This window comes from Salvelinus namaycush, chromosome 17 (assembly GCF_016432855.1).
Source record: "Salvelinus namaycush isolate Seneca chromosome 17, SaNama_1.0, whole genome shotgun sequence".
Taxonomy (NCBI): Eukaryota; Metazoa; Chordata; class Actinopteri; order Salmoniformes; family Salmonidae; genus Salvelinus; species Salvelinus namaycush.
Window position 1 is genome coordinate 11,056,019 of NC_052323.1, and position 17,816 is coordinate 11,073,834.

The 17,816-nt window shown below is 46.4% G+C and overlaps 1 protein-coding gene across 2 annotated transcripts; it reads left to right on the forward strand.

The window, feature by feature from the left end:
• Positions 1 to 394: 394 nt before the first annotated feature.
• On the forward strand, positions 395 to 12,340 carry LOC120062294 (FACT complex subunit SSRP1-like). Of its 2 annotated transcripts, XM_039012145.1 has the most exons (19): positions 395 to 465; positions 1,062 to 1,143; positions 1,894 to 2,079; positions 4,568 to 4,673; positions 4,868 to 5,061; positions 5,271 to 5,371; positions 6,589 to 6,718; positions 6,882 to 6,985; positions 7,163 to 7,291; positions 7,468 to 7,692; positions 7,797 to 7,869; positions 7,988 to 7,993; positions 9,413 to 9,545; positions 9,757 to 9,799; positions 9,878 to 10,001; positions 10,202 to 10,369; positions 10,747 to 10,844; positions 11,195 to 11,390; positions 11,529 to 12,340. In XM_039012145.1, the coding sequence occupies exons 2-19, from the start codon at positions 1,090 to 1,092 to the stop codon at positions 11,589 to 11,591; spliced, it is 2,133 nt and encodes a 710-aa protein (XP_038868073.1). In that variant the 5' UTR covers positions 395 to 465; positions 1,062 to 1,089; the 3' UTR covers positions 11,592 to 12,340. The 2 variants fall into 2 exon arrangements, with proteins under 2 accessions (XP_038868073.1, XP_038868074.1); XM_039012146.1 differs by lacking the exon at positions 7,988 to 7,993.
• The last annotated feature ends 5,476 nt before the right edge of the window (positions 12,341 to 17,816 follow it).

Consider the following 17,816-nt stretch of genomic DNA (forward strand, 5'->3'; position numbering starts at 1 on the left):
TAGTACAGAAGACTATATTGGACAGGACTGGTGGGGAGTCTTGTAGTTTCATCACCATCCATCGTCACAAATTAGCAATTCAATTGGAGAACCTCTCACGCATCTTTTAACAACAGGCTGCTGCGTGCACCCCTTAGTGGAGGTGAGCAGCTATTGCATGCAGTTCTGACAACTATGAGAGGTTTATTTGAATTTCATAACAGGAGACAAGTAGGCCTAGGTTAATTAATGACTAAAATCATTCGTATTAAACAATTCTCACCTATTTCTAGGCCAAGTTTTTTATGTGAGTGTCAGACGAAAGACCTACACGAGTCGGCAGAACACCTTTGAAAAGTGTTACTTTTTGGAAATTAGAACGAAACGGAAGTAAATTCAAAAGTAGTAGGGATTATTTCCGGTGACGTCGGCTCTTGGGCTGATGCTTCACGCGGGAAATAGCGAGGTCTCCTCATCACATTGACAGTAAGACATCAAGTTTGTTCGTTTTATTCAGGGACGAATGTAGCGGATTCTAAGTAGATGTGTATAAAACCAAACAAATGAGACCAGTAACATTGGCCTAGCTATTATTGACCTACTGGAGTCAAATAGTTAGCGAAGAAACGCCACATAATCACTAGCCAGCTAACGTTAACATGCTAGCCACACTGGCATCCATTTACTAGCCACATCGCTACGAATGGCCAACAAACTATGGTAGCTAAATAGCTAGTATCGGCATGTTCTTGCCACAAAGAAAGCAGCTAGTTAGCTCCAATTTGCATATTGTTGTTCTCTCAATACTAAGCTTTTATACCCACATTGAGTTGTTACTTGTAGCTAACTTAGTTTGCTAAATATTGACATGGTTGTTATTGGCTAGCTAGCCTAACTACATGTTTTAATTTGACGCGTAGTTCGCTCTATAGTAAATGAAATGTCAACACTCACATGTTGACTCTCAAGGGAATTAGCTTGCTACCTAATGTTAGCTAGTTAGCTATTACAACTTGGGCTCCTCTGCAAGTTAATAACGTTGCTAACTAATTGTTTGACATTGTTTTATTCTGTGTACTCAGTTGAACATCACTTCTTGTGGAGGCAGAGATGGGAGACACGCTTGAGTTCAACGAGATCTACCAGGAATCCAAGGGGTCCTGGGTCAGTAGCTAGCTTACCTCATCATGCGGTCTACCATCAGTGTCTTAACTAACCAGGTCCCGGAGAGCCCCATGCTGTGTAGGCTTTTGTTGTAGCCCAGTACTTAGATGAATCAGGTGTTAGTCCTGTCTAGGATGAAAGTAAAACGCATGCCCGTGGGTCTCCACACCTTGTGGGTCTCCTGGATCAGGATTGAAGTACACATGGGTAGCATGTATATTAAGGTTGTCATGATACCGGTATCAGATACTAGGAAGGAAGGAAACAAAACTTGAAGCAGACTTCATTTCTTATTTTGGCACGCAGTCACATTTTGTTTATTTGCAAGCTATAGCACACAATATTTGACAAAGGTAGGTTTTAAAGGACCATAGAGTGAAGTCTTTGCTTTGAAAATCTGGTAGTGTAAATCAGTGGTTCCCAAACTGCGGGGTGCTTGGGGATCATCCTCCCGCCTAATTGGGTAGTGCATCATCAGTTCCTCTTGTCCTGTTAGTCATTGCACACCATAGAGAGCTATATATATATATATATATATATATATATATCTTGTTAGAAATGTCCAGATCAACTAGCCCATGTCAGCTAATGTTTTTTTTATCCTTAATGCTGGAAGGAACCGTGTTGTAATTGATGTACAAATAAATGACCACAAACTGGAACCAACCATAACTCAACATCTAGCTACTATCAAGTTTGACTATAACAATAGCCTAAGTGTATTTATGTGTGAGTGGTGACTCCCCGCAGAACGACGGTCGTCTGAGGTTCAGTAAGCAGAATCTGGTGTATAAGAGCAGTAAGACTGGGAAGGTGGACAACATTCCGGCAGCAGAGCTGTCTCAGGCCACGTGGAGGCGTGTATGCCTGGGACACGGCATCAAGCTGGCCACCAGCACCGGACATGTCTACAAATATGACGGCTTCAGAGACACGGTGAGGCAGTGGTATGTGTGAACGACTGAGAGAATTTGTCTGAAAATGTTTGTGATCGTCTGTGTGGTGTGTTTCTTCGTGAGACTTCCGTGGGTAGTTGTCGGGTGAGCTTTCAGATACATTTGTTGATCTGTTCCTCAGGTTGTGTGCCTGGTTGAGTGAGTGCAAGAGTGGATGTGTGTGAGTGCGTGTGGATGTGTGTATAATCTAGCCTTACCAGTGCTGCTGGAAAGGGAGAGAAGGAAGGCTGGTCTCCTGAGGTTAATCAGTGTGTATTTGAAAATGGTTTCTTCTGACTGTGGTGGTTCAGACAATGATGTCATTGTTTATTATCCTGCACACTGTCACTGGTGAGGAATTCAAACATAGGTTAGTGGAGCAGCCAGCCTGTCAGTTTGATGTGTTCACCTTCTATATCATGTTCCACTGGTTAAACACCACCTCAGCCCCACTCCCCATGCATTCTCAATGCTTTGAATGTCTGTTTTCAAAAAGTAATGATCATTTATTTGATTTAGGAGGGGTGAAGTGCCCCGGTGAGTTTTGAAATCCACGTATCACGAGCCATCCGTTTGCTAATTTGGTACTACTTGTGAAGCGCACCGCTCTTTAACAGAGTTTGCTTTGTGTTGATCAGGACTCGACGGTGTTAGCCATAACTGGGTTGTATTCACGAGGCACAAAACGGAAACAAAGCCGGGGAGGGACGATCTTGTCCAATGAGAAGTGCTTGTTTTCGTTTTCTGTTGCAAAATACTTTGCTACGGTGTCTGCTAATGCATAGCACCCTGGTTATCCTATGGGAGCATCATATTCATTTTTTCTTATTTAACTAGGCAAGTCAGTTAAGAACAAATTCTTATTTACAATGACGGCGTTCCCCGGGCCAAACCCTAACCCGGACAACGCCGGGCCAATTGTGAGCCTCCCTAGTTAGGGGGAGAGGGGTGGTGGAATGGAACAACTATGGGGTGGAGGATTGGGACTGTTTGGTGTTTTGTGCATATGCATATATTAATTGTGTGGATAGTGGATGGGAAGGCTGGGATGAGTGTTATTATGGTTGTGTGAGGTAAGCAACCTGACTCTGCCAAAGCTGTAATGAGAGACGGCGCTCTTAACACAGGGGCTGATGAGGACAGCAGGAACACACACACACTGATATGTTTGTCTTTACACAGTTACAGGCCAGTCATTATACACACACACACACAGATTTATATCCAGTATATAGTCTGAAATGGAAACACAGTTAGATCTGTATACATGTCCTGTCACATACAAACACAATGCCTTCATACATCTTCATACATCTTTCACAAACACACGCACAGATGCTGTCAACACACTGATCTGATATTCTATACACACACACAGCTTGGCGTATAGTCTCTCTTTCGCTGTCCAACACACACACCCCCACACACACACAGACTGTGGGCTCTCACACACTCTAATAACTCAACAGACAAGCTGATACCCAGGTGCATAAACTCTCTTTCCCACACACTCTTTTTCCTCTCTCTCACACACACACACTGTCCTTCACACACATGTGGAAGTGATTGAGGTGTGTGTGTGTGTGTGTGTGTGTGTGTGCCCCAGTTCTAATCGGGCCTGCAGAATAAATAAACAGGCTGATTGTAAGCGGCGGAGAGGGAGGGAGCGGACGGATTACATTCACCTCCAGCGTCCCAGGGGGCCGAGCGGCAGAAGGGGCCATAATTGAGCTTTGATGAATTAGCCCCCTCATCAAGGGGGAGGAAGGGAGAGGGGGAGGAAAGGGGGTGTGTTTTTTAGTTTCAGACTAGTGGGGCATTAAGGATTTAACTGAGAACATCTTTCTACTCACTTTTTCCTTCTTTCACGTTCTCTCTTCCTCCTCTCTCCCCCCCCGCCACACATCTCCTCTCCCCCCCGCCACACATCTCCTCTCCCCCCCGCCACACATCTCCTCTCCCCCCCGCCACACATCTCCTCTCCCCCCCGCCACACATCTCCTCTCCCCCCCGCCACACATCTCCTCTCCCCCGCCACACATCTCCTCTCCCCCGCCACACATCTCCTCTCCCCCGCCACACATCTCCTCTCCCCCGCCACACATCTCCTCTCCCCCCCGCCACACATCTCCTCTCCCCCCCGCCACACATCTCCTCTCCCCCCCGCCACACATCTCCTCTCCCCCCCGCCACACATCTCCTCTCCCCCCCGCCACACATCTCCTCTCCCCCCCGCCACACATCTCCTCTCCCCCCCGCCACACATCTCCTCTCCCCCCCGCCACACATCTCCTCTCCCCCCCGCCACACATCTCCTCTCCCCCCCGCCACACATCTCCTCTCCCCCCCGCCACACATCTCCTCTCCCCCCCGCCACACATCTCCTCTCCCCCCCGCCACACATCTCCTCTCCCCCCCCGCCACACATCTCCTCTCCCCCCCCGCCACACATCTCCTCTCCCCCCCCGCCACACTCCTCCCTCTCCTAGGATTACGAGAGGATCTCGGAGTTCTTCAAGGCCAACTACAAGGTGGAGCTGACAGAGAAGGACATGTGTGTGAAGGGCTGGAACTGGGGCACTGCTAAATTCTCTGGTAAACAACACCCTCTAAAACTCTAAACGCCCGTCACACAACACCAGCAGAGGATCTAATCCTTATATAGTTTCCTCTTGGATGTTTTCATAACCATATTTTTTATCTCTCTTGAAGCGTTCATTGTAGCATTTCTCCAGCTATGTTGAGGTGCATTGTGGGGGCTGTAGTCTTTAAACCCCCGCCCTCCGCAGGTCCATTGTTGTCGTTTGATGTGAATGACAGCTCCGTGTTTGAGATCCCCCTGGCCAGCGTGTCCCAGTGTGCCACAGGGAAGAACGAGGTGACGCTGGAGTTCCACCAGAACGATGACGCTGAGGTCTCTCTCATGGAGGTCCGTTTCTACGTCCCCCCCGGCCCCGCAGACGAGGGGGCAGACCCCGTGGAGGTAACCCACGCTCTACTACCGGACCTGTACCAGGGAGAGAACTAACTGGTTGAATGGTGGTCATCAGTGCCTTACTGGCTTTACCCCAGCAGATGGCGCTACCACTACAGCTGTTCTGTACTCAGAAACAGTTATTTTCACAGCAACATCAATGATGCAGTGATTGATGTTATTCCTGTTTAAACCCTCCCTTCCTTCCTGTCTGTCAGGCGTTTGCCGCGAATGTGCTGTCTAAGGCAGATGTGATCCAGGCTACAGGAGATGCTGTGTGTGTCTTCAAAGAGCTGCAGTGCCTCACACCCAGGGGCAGGTACTGTGACATCAGCACCATGAACCACTATTCATCAGTATTAGCCGTCATTACTTTATATAACGTTACTCTACGTAAACCAGATTGATCCGCAAATTGTTCACCTGGCTTAATACGTTCCCCCTTCCAAATAACTACCACGGACAAGTAGAGCTAAGCGATTAATGCTTTTTGAAGTCGGTTTGTTTGATTATAAAACAATCACGGTTTTCGTTTTTTATTTTTACATTTTCATTTTTTTTAAATGCAATATGAAATAAGGACATTACAATGATTTTAATGGAAATTCCAAAACCAAAAATAGTGAACAGTCAATTGCCAAAACTCTTCCATTGTCTCGGTCAAGTCCACTTTGGGTATGAAACCAAATATTTCAGTTGTGTTTATTACTTAGTTTTTATTTGATGACTTTATTATTTCTCATTCCTTGAAGTCCTCAGCAGTCAGCCAGGAGCAGTCAGCCAGGAGCAGTCAGCCAGCCAGGCCATCTAACATTGTTCTCCCCCATACTGTACTGTCTTTAGTCATCCTACTAGTTCTTCAAAGTAGATAAGATATAACTTCCTGAACAGTCTCTGTCTCTCTCCTCGTTGTGTACATTCCTCTCTCATACAGTCTGTGTATATCTAACATAACGTAGCAGGCGTAAACGTGTATCTGTCCAGAGATCTGAATATAATGAGGAGATGCTCATGTCTCCGCTCTAACAAAGGGAGTCGTTGTCCCAAAGGCGACAAGGCAGGCGACAAGCTTAGGTCCAAAACGCATTGGGCTTATTTTGGACCGATTCTGGTGAGAGTGAAACCAATCGCTTCACCTCTTCCCCTCTCATCCGTCTCTATCCGAGACAGAAAAAACGGGCGCCATGAGTTATGGTCATTGTAGTTAATTACCACATTTCTGTGCCGAACTAGGTTAAATATTTGCTTAGAGAAAATTAAAACTCCCTTCAGCCCAGAGTTCCATACAGTTCTTGAATTGATTTCTCTCGTGAATGATTTGATTTCTCTAGAGAAACGGCGTGTTGGACCCCCCCCAAAAAAACTTAATGGAATTCAAGTAATGTCGGTCAATTCGTTGTTTAATAACCGCCTAAAAAACAAAATATCACTTGGTCACTCAGCACTACCACTACAAGACAAACACCTACTTTGATCAAAGGTCTTTCTCTCTTTCTTGCCCTCGTTCACCGACTTTCTTCTCTCTCTGTGTGTCAGGTATGATATCCTTATCTACCCCGCCTTCCTCCACCTCCATGGTAAGACGTTTGACTACAAGATCCCCTACACCACTGTGCTGCGTCTCTTCCTGCTACCACACAAGGATCAGAGACAGATGTTCTTTGTGGTAAGTGTTGTGTGTGTTTTTGATTGAGCTGAGTGCTTGACAGTCGACTGTATTAAGTTGTGTTCGGCACCAAACACGTGGACAATACAGTGTGAATGCAGTCGTGCTCACGTCAAACGCCGTGTCAGCCTCTTCGATTCACATTCCCTCCCTCCGTCTATAGATCAGTCTGGACCCGCCCATCAAGCAGGGACAGACCCGTTACCACTTCCTCATCCTGCTCTTCTCTAAGGAGGAGGAGCTCTGCCTCACCCTCAACATGAGCGAGTGAGTGGGAGAAATCAACGACAGTAGCTCAACAGCACATGGGAGACTAACAATTAACTCATATTGTCGGGTGGTGAGAATCCCTTAATCCGATTTTCTGTTTCTCTCCCCCTCTCTTTGCGCCCTTCCCTTCTTTCTCCTTCTACCATCCCTCCTCTCCCTCCTCTTTTTCCGTAGGGAGGAGGTGGAGAAGCGTTATGAAGGGAAGCTCACTAAGAACATGTCCGGTTCTCTCTATGAGATGGTCAGCAGAGTGATGAAGGCTCTGGTCAACAGGAAGATCACCGTGCCCGGAAACTTCCAGGGGTAAAGAAAACCCGCGCGCTTGCGGAACCACTCGCAAAAACACACACCAATGTTCCTCCTCTCGCTAAAGTTCAAACCCCGTGGTGCTTCCAACAGTTCCTCTTTTGTAAGAACTACATTATAAAGCACTTTGTCGTGCGTTTAATTGAGTCTCCCTCCCCTCCTCTCCCCTGTAGGAACACCCCAGGGGCCCAGTGTATAACATGTTCCTACAAGGCCCAGTCCGGTTTGCTCTACCCGCTGGAGAGGGGTTTCATCTACGTGCACAAGCCGCCCGTCCACCTGCGCTTCGAGGAGATCTCCTGTGTCAACTTCGCCAGAGGCACCACCACCACGCGCTCCTTTGACTTCGAGGTGGAGACCAAGCAGGGGAACCAGTTCACCTTCAGCAGCATAGAGAGGTACGGCGGGGGACTTGGAAACGGACACACAACCGTGTAGATTCTTTGCCTGACGAGCGGTTTCTGTTTTGTTTCTTCTTTTTCTTCCCCTCTGTCCATCACAGGGAGGAGTACGGGAAGCTGTTTGACTTTGTAAACGCCAAGAAACTCAACATCAAGAATAGAGGATTCAAGGAGGTAACCTTTAGGAGATGTTTACTGTGGTGGAAATACATTCGACTCTCTTCCGAGATGCGTTTAAGAAATATTGACGGATTTTGCTCTTTTCTTGTGTGTCTGTTGTGAACTCCTGAAGAAGAAGGTTGGTATGGTTACGGGGGTTCGGGAGGGGTGTCTTGTTTTTTTTTGGTTTGTTGTGGTTACTGCTCGCGTGGTGGGCAGGGAGGCGCGTCTGTGTGTTGGATGGGGGGAAGAGGAGGGTGCTACCATTCTAATCATGGTGATTGGTTGCTGTGAATGGCCATAAATGATTTACTAATCGGTTTATGATTATGCTGAGACACCTAGAGATGTCGGAGAGTGCGTGTGTGTGAAAAAGGGAGTGTGAGTGTGTGTGTGGTTGGTTGCCTGCGTTGTCTTGACTAATGTATTGCCTGAGGGGTTGCAGTGTGTTAACTGAAAGACAAAACACGTCCTCTAAACCAAATACAGGAAGTCCTGATTTTTCACCCATAATGTTCTCTGGTAATATAAACATAGCCCGCTCTGTCCGTCAACGGCCCACTTCATTGCCCTGGGTGGGAGTTGCCATGGTAACAAAGCGACTACCCTGGGGTCACCCGAATGGTCAAGAACTACAAATGATTCTGTCCTCCACTTCCTCCTGTTTGTCTAGCTCCTAAGCTTTTCACCTAGGGTGAATCTCAATTGCGTTTCCTTGATTCTTCGCGTCCTTTCTCTTCGCCTCCTCAAAACCTCTTGGATTAAAAGGTCAGCGGGGAGGGACCTCTGACCTCATCCAGGGGAGAATGACTGCCCCCTCCCTCATTGAAGCCGTGGAGTTCAAGGCTGACTGTGGTACTGCAGGCATTGTTTGCAGAAAACACGATCTCCCATTATAGTGAATGTAAAAAATAGCATCTTCGTGGTCAATCTTCTTGTAAAAACAAAAAAACATTCACCAATCATGGTGCCAAAAATGACTTCTAATACACCAGATGTATGTCCTTGAGTCGATTATTGTAAAATCCCACACACAAGAAGATAAAAGGATAATTTAGTAGATAATGGCAGACTGCTGTACCCCGGTTGGCCTTCAACTGGAGTTACTAAATGAGAGGGGGCAGCACTGAGCTAGCCTGCAACGTCACTTCCTGGAGTAGCTCAAACGGCGCATGTTATGTCTCCATGAGACGCCATCTTAACCCACTCCATTTGGCTTCAATGTGCTACTGAGTCTTTACATAGGAATGAATGGTGTCGCGTGATCGATGGCTTTTTCTATTCATATATACAGTCATTGTTCTCATCCAATGGGTTTTGAGAGGGAGGCAAAGAGAGAGGATGCGAGGAATCAACGAAATGCAATTGAGTTTCTTCCCTGGTCTCACTTTATCTTAGGAGTAGTCCTAAAGGTAAGGAGGTAAGAAAAGGAAGCCATTGTAAAGTGTTGGAACACAGCCCCTGTACCTTAACCTGCTGTCCATAGGAAGAGAGAGATGCTCATGGGTAGTGGGTATCATGGGTAGTGTAGTCTGACTCTGCTTCCCCCCCCAAACAGGGCATGAAGAGTAAGAACAACGAGTTTAGTGACTCCGATGAAGACCAGCACGATGCCTACCTGGAGAGGATGAAGGCTGAGGGCAAGATCAGAGAGGAGGGAGACGGCAGCAACGACTCGGACGAAGAGACCGGTGAGTGACTACTCCCGCAGCCAATAGGGTGGCCGGACCGCTGAGTGACAGCTCCCGTTGCCAGTCAGCGCCTCGTTAGTAAGAGATCTCAAAGGGACTCGTTCATACGTTAATGGGTTTAAAAACGTCATAGGAATGTATGGCTGTTGTGAGAGATTTCAATTTCCAACAGAGCAGCTGTGTTAGTGATCTTTTTTCTTCTCTTTACTAGATGAGTCTTTCAACCCTGGGGAGGAGAGTGATATTGCTGAGGAGTGAGTTTTTACCCCTTCATCCATTGCCCACTTCAGTTCCTCTCTCTCTCTCGCTAACAGTATTCCTCTCTCTCTCAGGTATGACAGTAACGCGTCGGAGAGCGACAGCGGCAGCGGAGGTGATGGCAGCGATGACGAGGGAAAGAAGAATAAACCTGCGAAGAAGGCCAAGGTAGTGAAGGAGAGGAAGCCACGCAAAGAGGTGAGAGGGAGGAAGAGAGAAGGGGGAGGAGCAAGGGGAATGGGGGCGGAGTAAGTTGTGAACAGTAAAATGTATGTTTATTGTATCGGAGATAAATATCGTATCGTATTGACCTCTGGAGGCACCTAAATAGTTTGTATTTATGCACATGTGATATGAGTGTGTGCTCATGTTTCTCTCTCTCTCTCTGTGTATTTTAGAAGAAGCAGAAGGACACCAACGCCCCCAAGAGGCCGATGAGTTCCTACATGCTGTGGCTCAACTCTAGCCGCGAACACATCAAGTCGGAAAACCCCGGAATCTCAATCACGGAGATCTCCAAGAAGGCCGGAGAGATGTGGAAACAGATAGGGAAGGACGACAAAGAGGTAAGGGCTTTATCTGCTCTCCTCATGTCTTTTTATTCCTCTGTTCTGCTCTTCTCTCTTCCTCCCTCTCTTTCTCCTATTTTTTTGTTGGGGGGGGGGGGGGCATTTTTTATTCAAATGTCCTCCACTTAAAGACATTTTATTAAGGAACTATTTATTACATTTTAAATGTAGTAGCTGCTTGAATAAAACAATGTTTTTGATGGTGAGTGAGCGTTGCGCCTGGTCTAGTTTTTTGGGTTGCATCTCAACTCGGGTTGAGTGCCCTCCACTGTGCTCCATGGGCATTTTGAATAAAATAATTGTCCTCCTAGCGAACTGTATTTAAACCGTTGTTTAGGAAAACAGATTGATAACAAAGGGTCTCTCTCTGCTAGGGGTGGGACAGGAAAGCAGAGGAGGCTAGGAAGAACTATGAGAAAGCCATGAAGGAATACCGAGAGAGCGGTGGAGGCTCCTCTACACCCGCCAAGAAGTACGAGACCACACACACACACCAGGGGAGGCTGGTGTGAGGAGCTGTAGGAGGACGGACTCCGTGTAATAACTGGAATGGAATAAATGGAACGGTTTGAAACATACGGAAACCACCTGTCTAGCGCCGTTCCGTTGATTCCATTCCAGCCGTTACAATGAGTCAGTCCTCCTATAGCTCCTCCCACCAGCCTCCTCTGACACACACACACACCCGTGAACATCAGATACGCACACGACCAGGTACACTTACAAGCGCTCAAAACACACACCTCTAACCTTGCTTTTAACATGCGCACAAACGTCCGCCCATCTTTGACCGTACATGTCCCTTTTCCGTTTCTCCACCAGGGAGAGCAAGAAGGCAGGAGGTAAGGAAGACAAGAAGGCAGGAGGCAAGAAGAGGAAGTCTGACGGAGGAGAGAAAGAAAAGGAGCAAGGAGGGAACGACAGTTTTAAGAGCCGAGAGTTTATCTCCAGCGAGGAGAGTTCGTCTGAGGGTGAACGGAAGAAGGCAAAGAAAGCCAAAGGCAAACCCAAGGGCAAGGTACTGCACTGTCACCATGGCAGCAATAGGAATAACTTTATTTGTGTAGCCATTTTCATAGATTATGATCAAAGCGTTCGTTAAAATGAAATTACGGGATTATCATAGTGAAGACTTGTCTTTCTCTTGCTCTCTCAGGAGTCTGAGGAAGAGGAGGAAGTGATGACCACGCCCCCCAGCTCTGAGGTGGACTCTGACTAAGGAGAGGGGGAGGGGCCTCGCTGGAGCTTCTGATGACAGAACGAACAGGGAACATTTGGACAAGTTTACACAGTGACAGGTGCACAAAGACATGCAGATCATACAACGCTCACACACATACACACACACTAAACGTTACATGGACCAATAACTTGTACTCTCTCTGTCCCACACATTCTTACAAAGTGAATTATGTACTACATTACCCATGATTCTACTGGGTTCTATTCTATTCGCCCCATGGGGATGGTTGTAGTTTAATAGCACTGAGACATGCAGGGGTCTTCAGTCTTGAGGTTTTTTTTTTTTGGTGCCTGTCCTTTTGACCTGTTTAGAGAAATGAAGAACTGTAATTCTATATTTTTTTTTTACATTTTAATTTTGTTTAATTACCATGTCATGTTTGTTTCTTTGTTTTCAGACAGAATTAATAAATCTTTTGTAATAAAATCTTTGTGATTGTTTGTGGGAGCTTGAGGAAATTAAGTCCTCAAGGAAATTAAATTATTTAAGAGGCGATAGGACAAAGCACAGGAAGCCATTTAAGAGTACTGGAATGGGGCCATGAATATCTTTAATAAGTAGAGGAGATGTCGGTTTAACCCCCTTGAGACAGGTCTCATATTATATACCCTGAAAAGACCCTCAGGAACACAAACTCTCACACACACCTAGAATATGTAGTTGAACTAAAATATACATGTAAAGTGTTGGTTTCATGAGCTGAAATTAAAGATCCCAGAAATGTTCCATATGCACAAAAAGCTTATTTCTTAATGTTTTGCACAAGTTTGTTTACATCCCTGTTAGTGAGCATTTCTCCTTTTGCCAAGATAATCCATCTACCTGACAGGTGTAGCATATCAAGAAGCTGATTAAGCAGCATGATCACTGCTGTTTGGGGTTTTAGTCTGGGTTTCTGTACAGCACTTTGACATCAGCTGATGTAAGAAGGGCTTTATAAATACATTTGATTGATTGATCATTACACAGGTGCACCTTGTGCTGGGGACAATAAAAGGCCACACTAAAATGTGAATTTTTTTCACACAACACAATGCACACAGATGTCTCAAGTTTTGAGGGAGTGTGCCATTGGCATGCTGACTGCAGGAATGTCCACTAGAGCTGTTGCAGAGAATTTAATGTTAATTTATCTACCATAAACCACCTACAACGTCGTTTTAGAGAACTTGTAAGTACATCCAACCGCAGACCACGTGTAACCACGCCAGCCAGGACCTCCACATCTGGCTTTTTCACCTGCGGGATCGTCTGAGACAAGTCACCAGGACAGCTGATGAAACTGAGGAGATTTTCTGTCTGTAACAAAGCCCTTTTGTGGTAAAATAACGAATTCTGAATGGCTGGGCCTGGCTCTCCAGTGAGTGGGCCTATGCTCTCCCATGCCTGCGGCCCTGCCAATTCATGTGAAATCCATAGGTTAAGGCTTAACAAGTTTATTTCAATTGACTGATTTCTTTATATGAACTGTAACTCAGTAATATTGTTGCATGTTGAGTTGATATTTTTGTTCAATATATATTAGATGGAACACTACACAGGGGCAGATAAGGATAAAAACTTATTTTCTACCCAAGTATGCACTCTTCCTTTCTAACACAGTTTTTGTGTTTTCAAAAATGTCGTAGCCTTTTCAGAACATAAATGCGTTCATCAAAACTATTATACCGTCAAAATTGCTTAACGGTTAATCAAAGGAGTCCGACTGCCTGCAAAAAGACTAACGCAACCGTACTTATCTCTTGAGTCCAAGCAGACAACGGAGTTGGTCTGTCTTTAAAAAAATCCTAGAAGATCAATACATTTTCTTTGCAGTCATTAAATCAACATTGGAAGTATAGCTATTCAAAGGTGCATAATTATGGGCAAAATAAGGTGCATAATTACTCTCCTTTTATGCATATTTCACCAAACAATTTCATACACATCAAATCAAGTACATTATACACTGCTCAAAAAAATAAAGGGAACACTTAAACAACACAATGTAACTCCAAGTCACACTTCTGTGAAATCAAACTGTCCACTTAGGAACCAACACTGATTGACAATAAATTTCACATGCTGTTGTGCAAATGGAATAGACAACAGGTGGAAATTAGAGGCAATTAGCAAGACGCTTTCACTCTAATTAGCAAGGTGCTTTCACTCTAGTGGTAGCATGAGACGAAGTCTACAACCCACACAAGTGGCTCAGGTAGTGCAGCTCATCCAGGATGGCACATCAATGCGAGCTGTGGCAAGAAGGTTTGCTGTGTCTGTCAGCGTAGTGTCCAGAGCATGGAGGCGCTACCAGGAGACAGGCCAGTACATCAGGAGACGTGGAGGAGGCCGTAGGAGGGCAACAACCCAGCAGCAGGACCGCTACCTCCGCCTTTGTGCAAGGAGGAGCAGTAGGAGCACTGCCAGAGCCCTGCAAAATGACCTCCAGCAGGCCACAAATGTGCATGTGTCTGCTCAAACGGTCAGAAACAGACTCCATGAGGGTGGTATGAGGGCCCGACGTCCACAGGTGGGGGTTGTGCTTACAGCCCAACACCGTGCAGGACGTTTGGCATTTGCCAGAGAACACCAAGATTGGCAAATTCGCCACTGGCGCCCTGTGCTCTTCACAGATGAAAGCAGGTTCACACTGAGCACATGAGCACATGTGACAGACGTGACAGAGTCTGGAGACGCCGTGGAGAACGTTCTGCTGCCTGCAACATCCTCCAGCATGACCGGTTTGGCGGTGGGTCAGTCATGGTGTGGGGTGGCATTTCTTTGGGGGGCCGCACAGCCCTCCATGTGCTCGCCAGAGGTAGCCTGACTGCCATTAGGTACCGAGATGAGATCCTCAGACACCTTGTGAGACCATATGCTGGTGCTGTTGGCCCTGGGTTCCTCCTAATGCAAGACAATGCTAGACCTCATGTGGCTGGAGTGTGTCAGCAGTTCCTGCAAGAGGAAGGCATTGATGCTATGGACTGGCCCGCCCGTTCCCCAGACCTGAATCCAATTGAGCACATCTGGGACATCATCATGCCCAGGCGTTGTAGGGAGGTCATACAGGCACGTGGAGGCCACACACACTACTGAGCCTCATTTTGACTTGTTTTAAGGACATTACATCAAAGTTGGATCAGCCTGTAGTGTGGTTTTCCACTTTAATTTTGAGTGTGACTCCAAATCCAGACCTCCATGGGTTGATAAATTTGATTTCCATTGATCATTTTTGTGTGATTTTGTTGTCAGCACATTCAACTATGTAAAGAAAAAAGTATTTAATAAGAATATTTCATTCATTCAGATCTAGGATGTGTTATTTTAGTGTTCCCTTTATTTTTTTGAGCAGTGTATATACAAATGTATGTGAACACCCCTTCAACTTAGTGGATTTGGCTATTTCAGCCTCACCCGTTGCTGACAGTTGTATAAAATCGAGCACACAGCCATGCAATCTCCATAGACAAACATTGGCATCTGAATGGCCTTACCGAAGAGCTCAGTGACTTTCAACGTGGCACCGTCATAGGATGCTACCTTTCCAACAAGTCAGTTCGTCAAATTTCTGCCCTGTTATTGTGAAGTGGAAACGTCTAAGAGCAACAACGGCTCAGCCGCAAAGTGGTAGGCCACACAAGCTCACAGAACAGGACCGCTGAAGTGCGTAAAAATCGTCTGTCCTCGGTTGCAACACTCACTACCAAACTGCCTCTTGAAGCAACGTCAGCACAAGAACTGTTCGTCGGGAATTTCATGAAATGGGTTTCCATGGCCGAGCAGCCACAAAAAAGCCTAAGATCACCATGCGCAATGCCAAGCATCGGTTGGAGTGGTGTAAAGCTCGCCGCCATTGGACTCCGGGGAAGTGGAAAACACGTTCTCTGGAGTGATGAATCAAGCTTCACCATCTGGCAGTCCGACGGACAAATCTGGGTTTCACGGATGCCAGGTGAACGCCACCTGACCAATGCATAGTGGCAACTGTAAAGTTTGGTGGAGGAGGAATAATGGTCCGGGGCTGTTTTTAATTGTCGGGCTAGGCCCCTTCATTCCAGTGAAGGGAAATCTTAACGCTACAGCACACAATGACAATCTAGACGATTCTGTGCTTCCAACTTTGAGGCTTGGGGAAGGTTTGGGGAAGGCCCTTTCCTGTTTCAGCATGACAATGCCCCCGTGCAAAATGTGAGGTCCATACAGAAATGGTTTGTCGAGATCGGTGAAGAAGAACTTGACTGGCCTGCACAGAGCCCTGACCTCAACCCCATCGAACACCTTTGGGATGAATTGGAACGCTGACTGAGAGCCAGGCCTTATCGCCCACAATTAGTGCCCAATCTCACTAATGCTCTTGTGGCTGAATGAAAGCAAGTCCCCGCAGCAATGTCCAACATCTATTGGACAGCCTTCACAGAAGAGTGGAGGCTGTTAAAGAAGCAAAGGAAAGGGAAAGGGGGATACCTAGTCAGTTATACAACTGAATGCATTCAACTGAAACGTGTCTTCCGCATGTAACCCAACCCCTCTGAATCAGAGAGGTGCGGAGGGCTGCCTTCATCGACATCCATGTCTTCCGCATTTAACCCAACCCCTCTGAATCAGAGAGGTGCGGAGGGCTGCCTTCATCGACATCCATGTCTTCCGCATTTAACCCAACCCCTCTGAATCAGAGAGGTGCGGAGGTGCCTTCATCGACATCCATGTCTTCCGCATTTAACCCAACCCCTCTGAATCAGAGAGGTGCGGAGGGCTGCCTTCATCGACATCCATGTCTTCCGCATTTAACCCAACCCCTCTGAATCAGAGAGGTGCGGAGGGCTGCCTTCATCGACATCCATGTCTTCCGCATTTAACCCAACCCCTCTGAATCAGAGAGGTGCGGAGGGCTGCCTTCATCGACATCCATGTCTTCCGCATTTAACCCAACCCCTCTGAATCAGAGAGGTGCGGAGGGCTGCCTTCATCGACATCCATGTCTTCCGCATGTAACCCAACCCCTCTGAATCAGAGAGGTGCGGAGGTGCCTTCATCGACATCCATGTCTTCCGCATTTAACCCAACCCCTCTGAATCAGAGGTGCGGAGGGCTGCCTTCATCGACATCCATGTCTTCCGCATTTAACCCAACCCCTCTGAATCAGAGAGGTGCGGAGGTCTGCCTTCATCGACATCCATGTCTTCCGCATTTAACCCAACCCCTCTGAATCAGAGAGGTGCGGAGGGCTGCCTTCATCGACATCCATGTCTTCCGCATTTAACCCAACCCCTCTGAATCAGAGAGGTGCGGAGGGCTGCCTTCATCGACATCCATGTCTTCCGCATTTAACCCAACCCCTCTGAATCAGAGAGGTGCGGAGGTGCCTTCATCGACATCCATGTCTTCCGCATGTAACCCAACCCCTCTGAATCAGAGAGGTGCGGAGGGCTGCCTTCATCGACATCCATGTCTTCGGGGGACCAACTCCATGTTAATGTCCATGATTTTGGAATGAGATGTTTGACATGCAGGTGTCCACATACTTTTGGTCATGTAGTGTATTATTCCTGGTAAAAGAATTCAAACTAAAAATATGCACATCCAATTCCATGTATTCAATACAAAGGCTGGTTTGCTCATAGTTTTGTAGACTACTGCACAGAAACACAATCCACAATAGAAATAAGGAAAGGTGTACACAATGGAGGAACACAACTGATATGAATTTATAGGCCTCAATCAAATCAATTCACATTTTATGCGCCGAATACAACAGGTGTAGACATTACCGTGAAATGTTTACTTACAAGCCCTTAACTAACAATGCAGTTTTTTTTAAACGAGTTAAGAAAATATTTACTAAATAAACTAAAGTTTAAAAAAGTAACACAATAAAATAACAATAACAATGCTATATATACAGTGGGTACCGGTATCGAGTCAATGTGCGTGGGTACAAGTTAGACGAGGTAATTTGAGGTAATATGTACATGTAGGTAGGGGTGAAGTGACTATGCATAGATAATAAACAGCGAGTAGCAGCAGCGTAAAAAAATCCACATCGAAGCAATGCTCTATAGTGGAAGGTCACAATGTCGACGATGATGACTTAGGAGTAACGCAAAGTTATGTAGAAGTAACCCATTTTCTGCGTCTGTATGTCCACAATATTGTAAAAATGATATATCGTACACGGTATGACACTGACGGGGTGATTTAGAATTTTGTGCAGTAGTATTT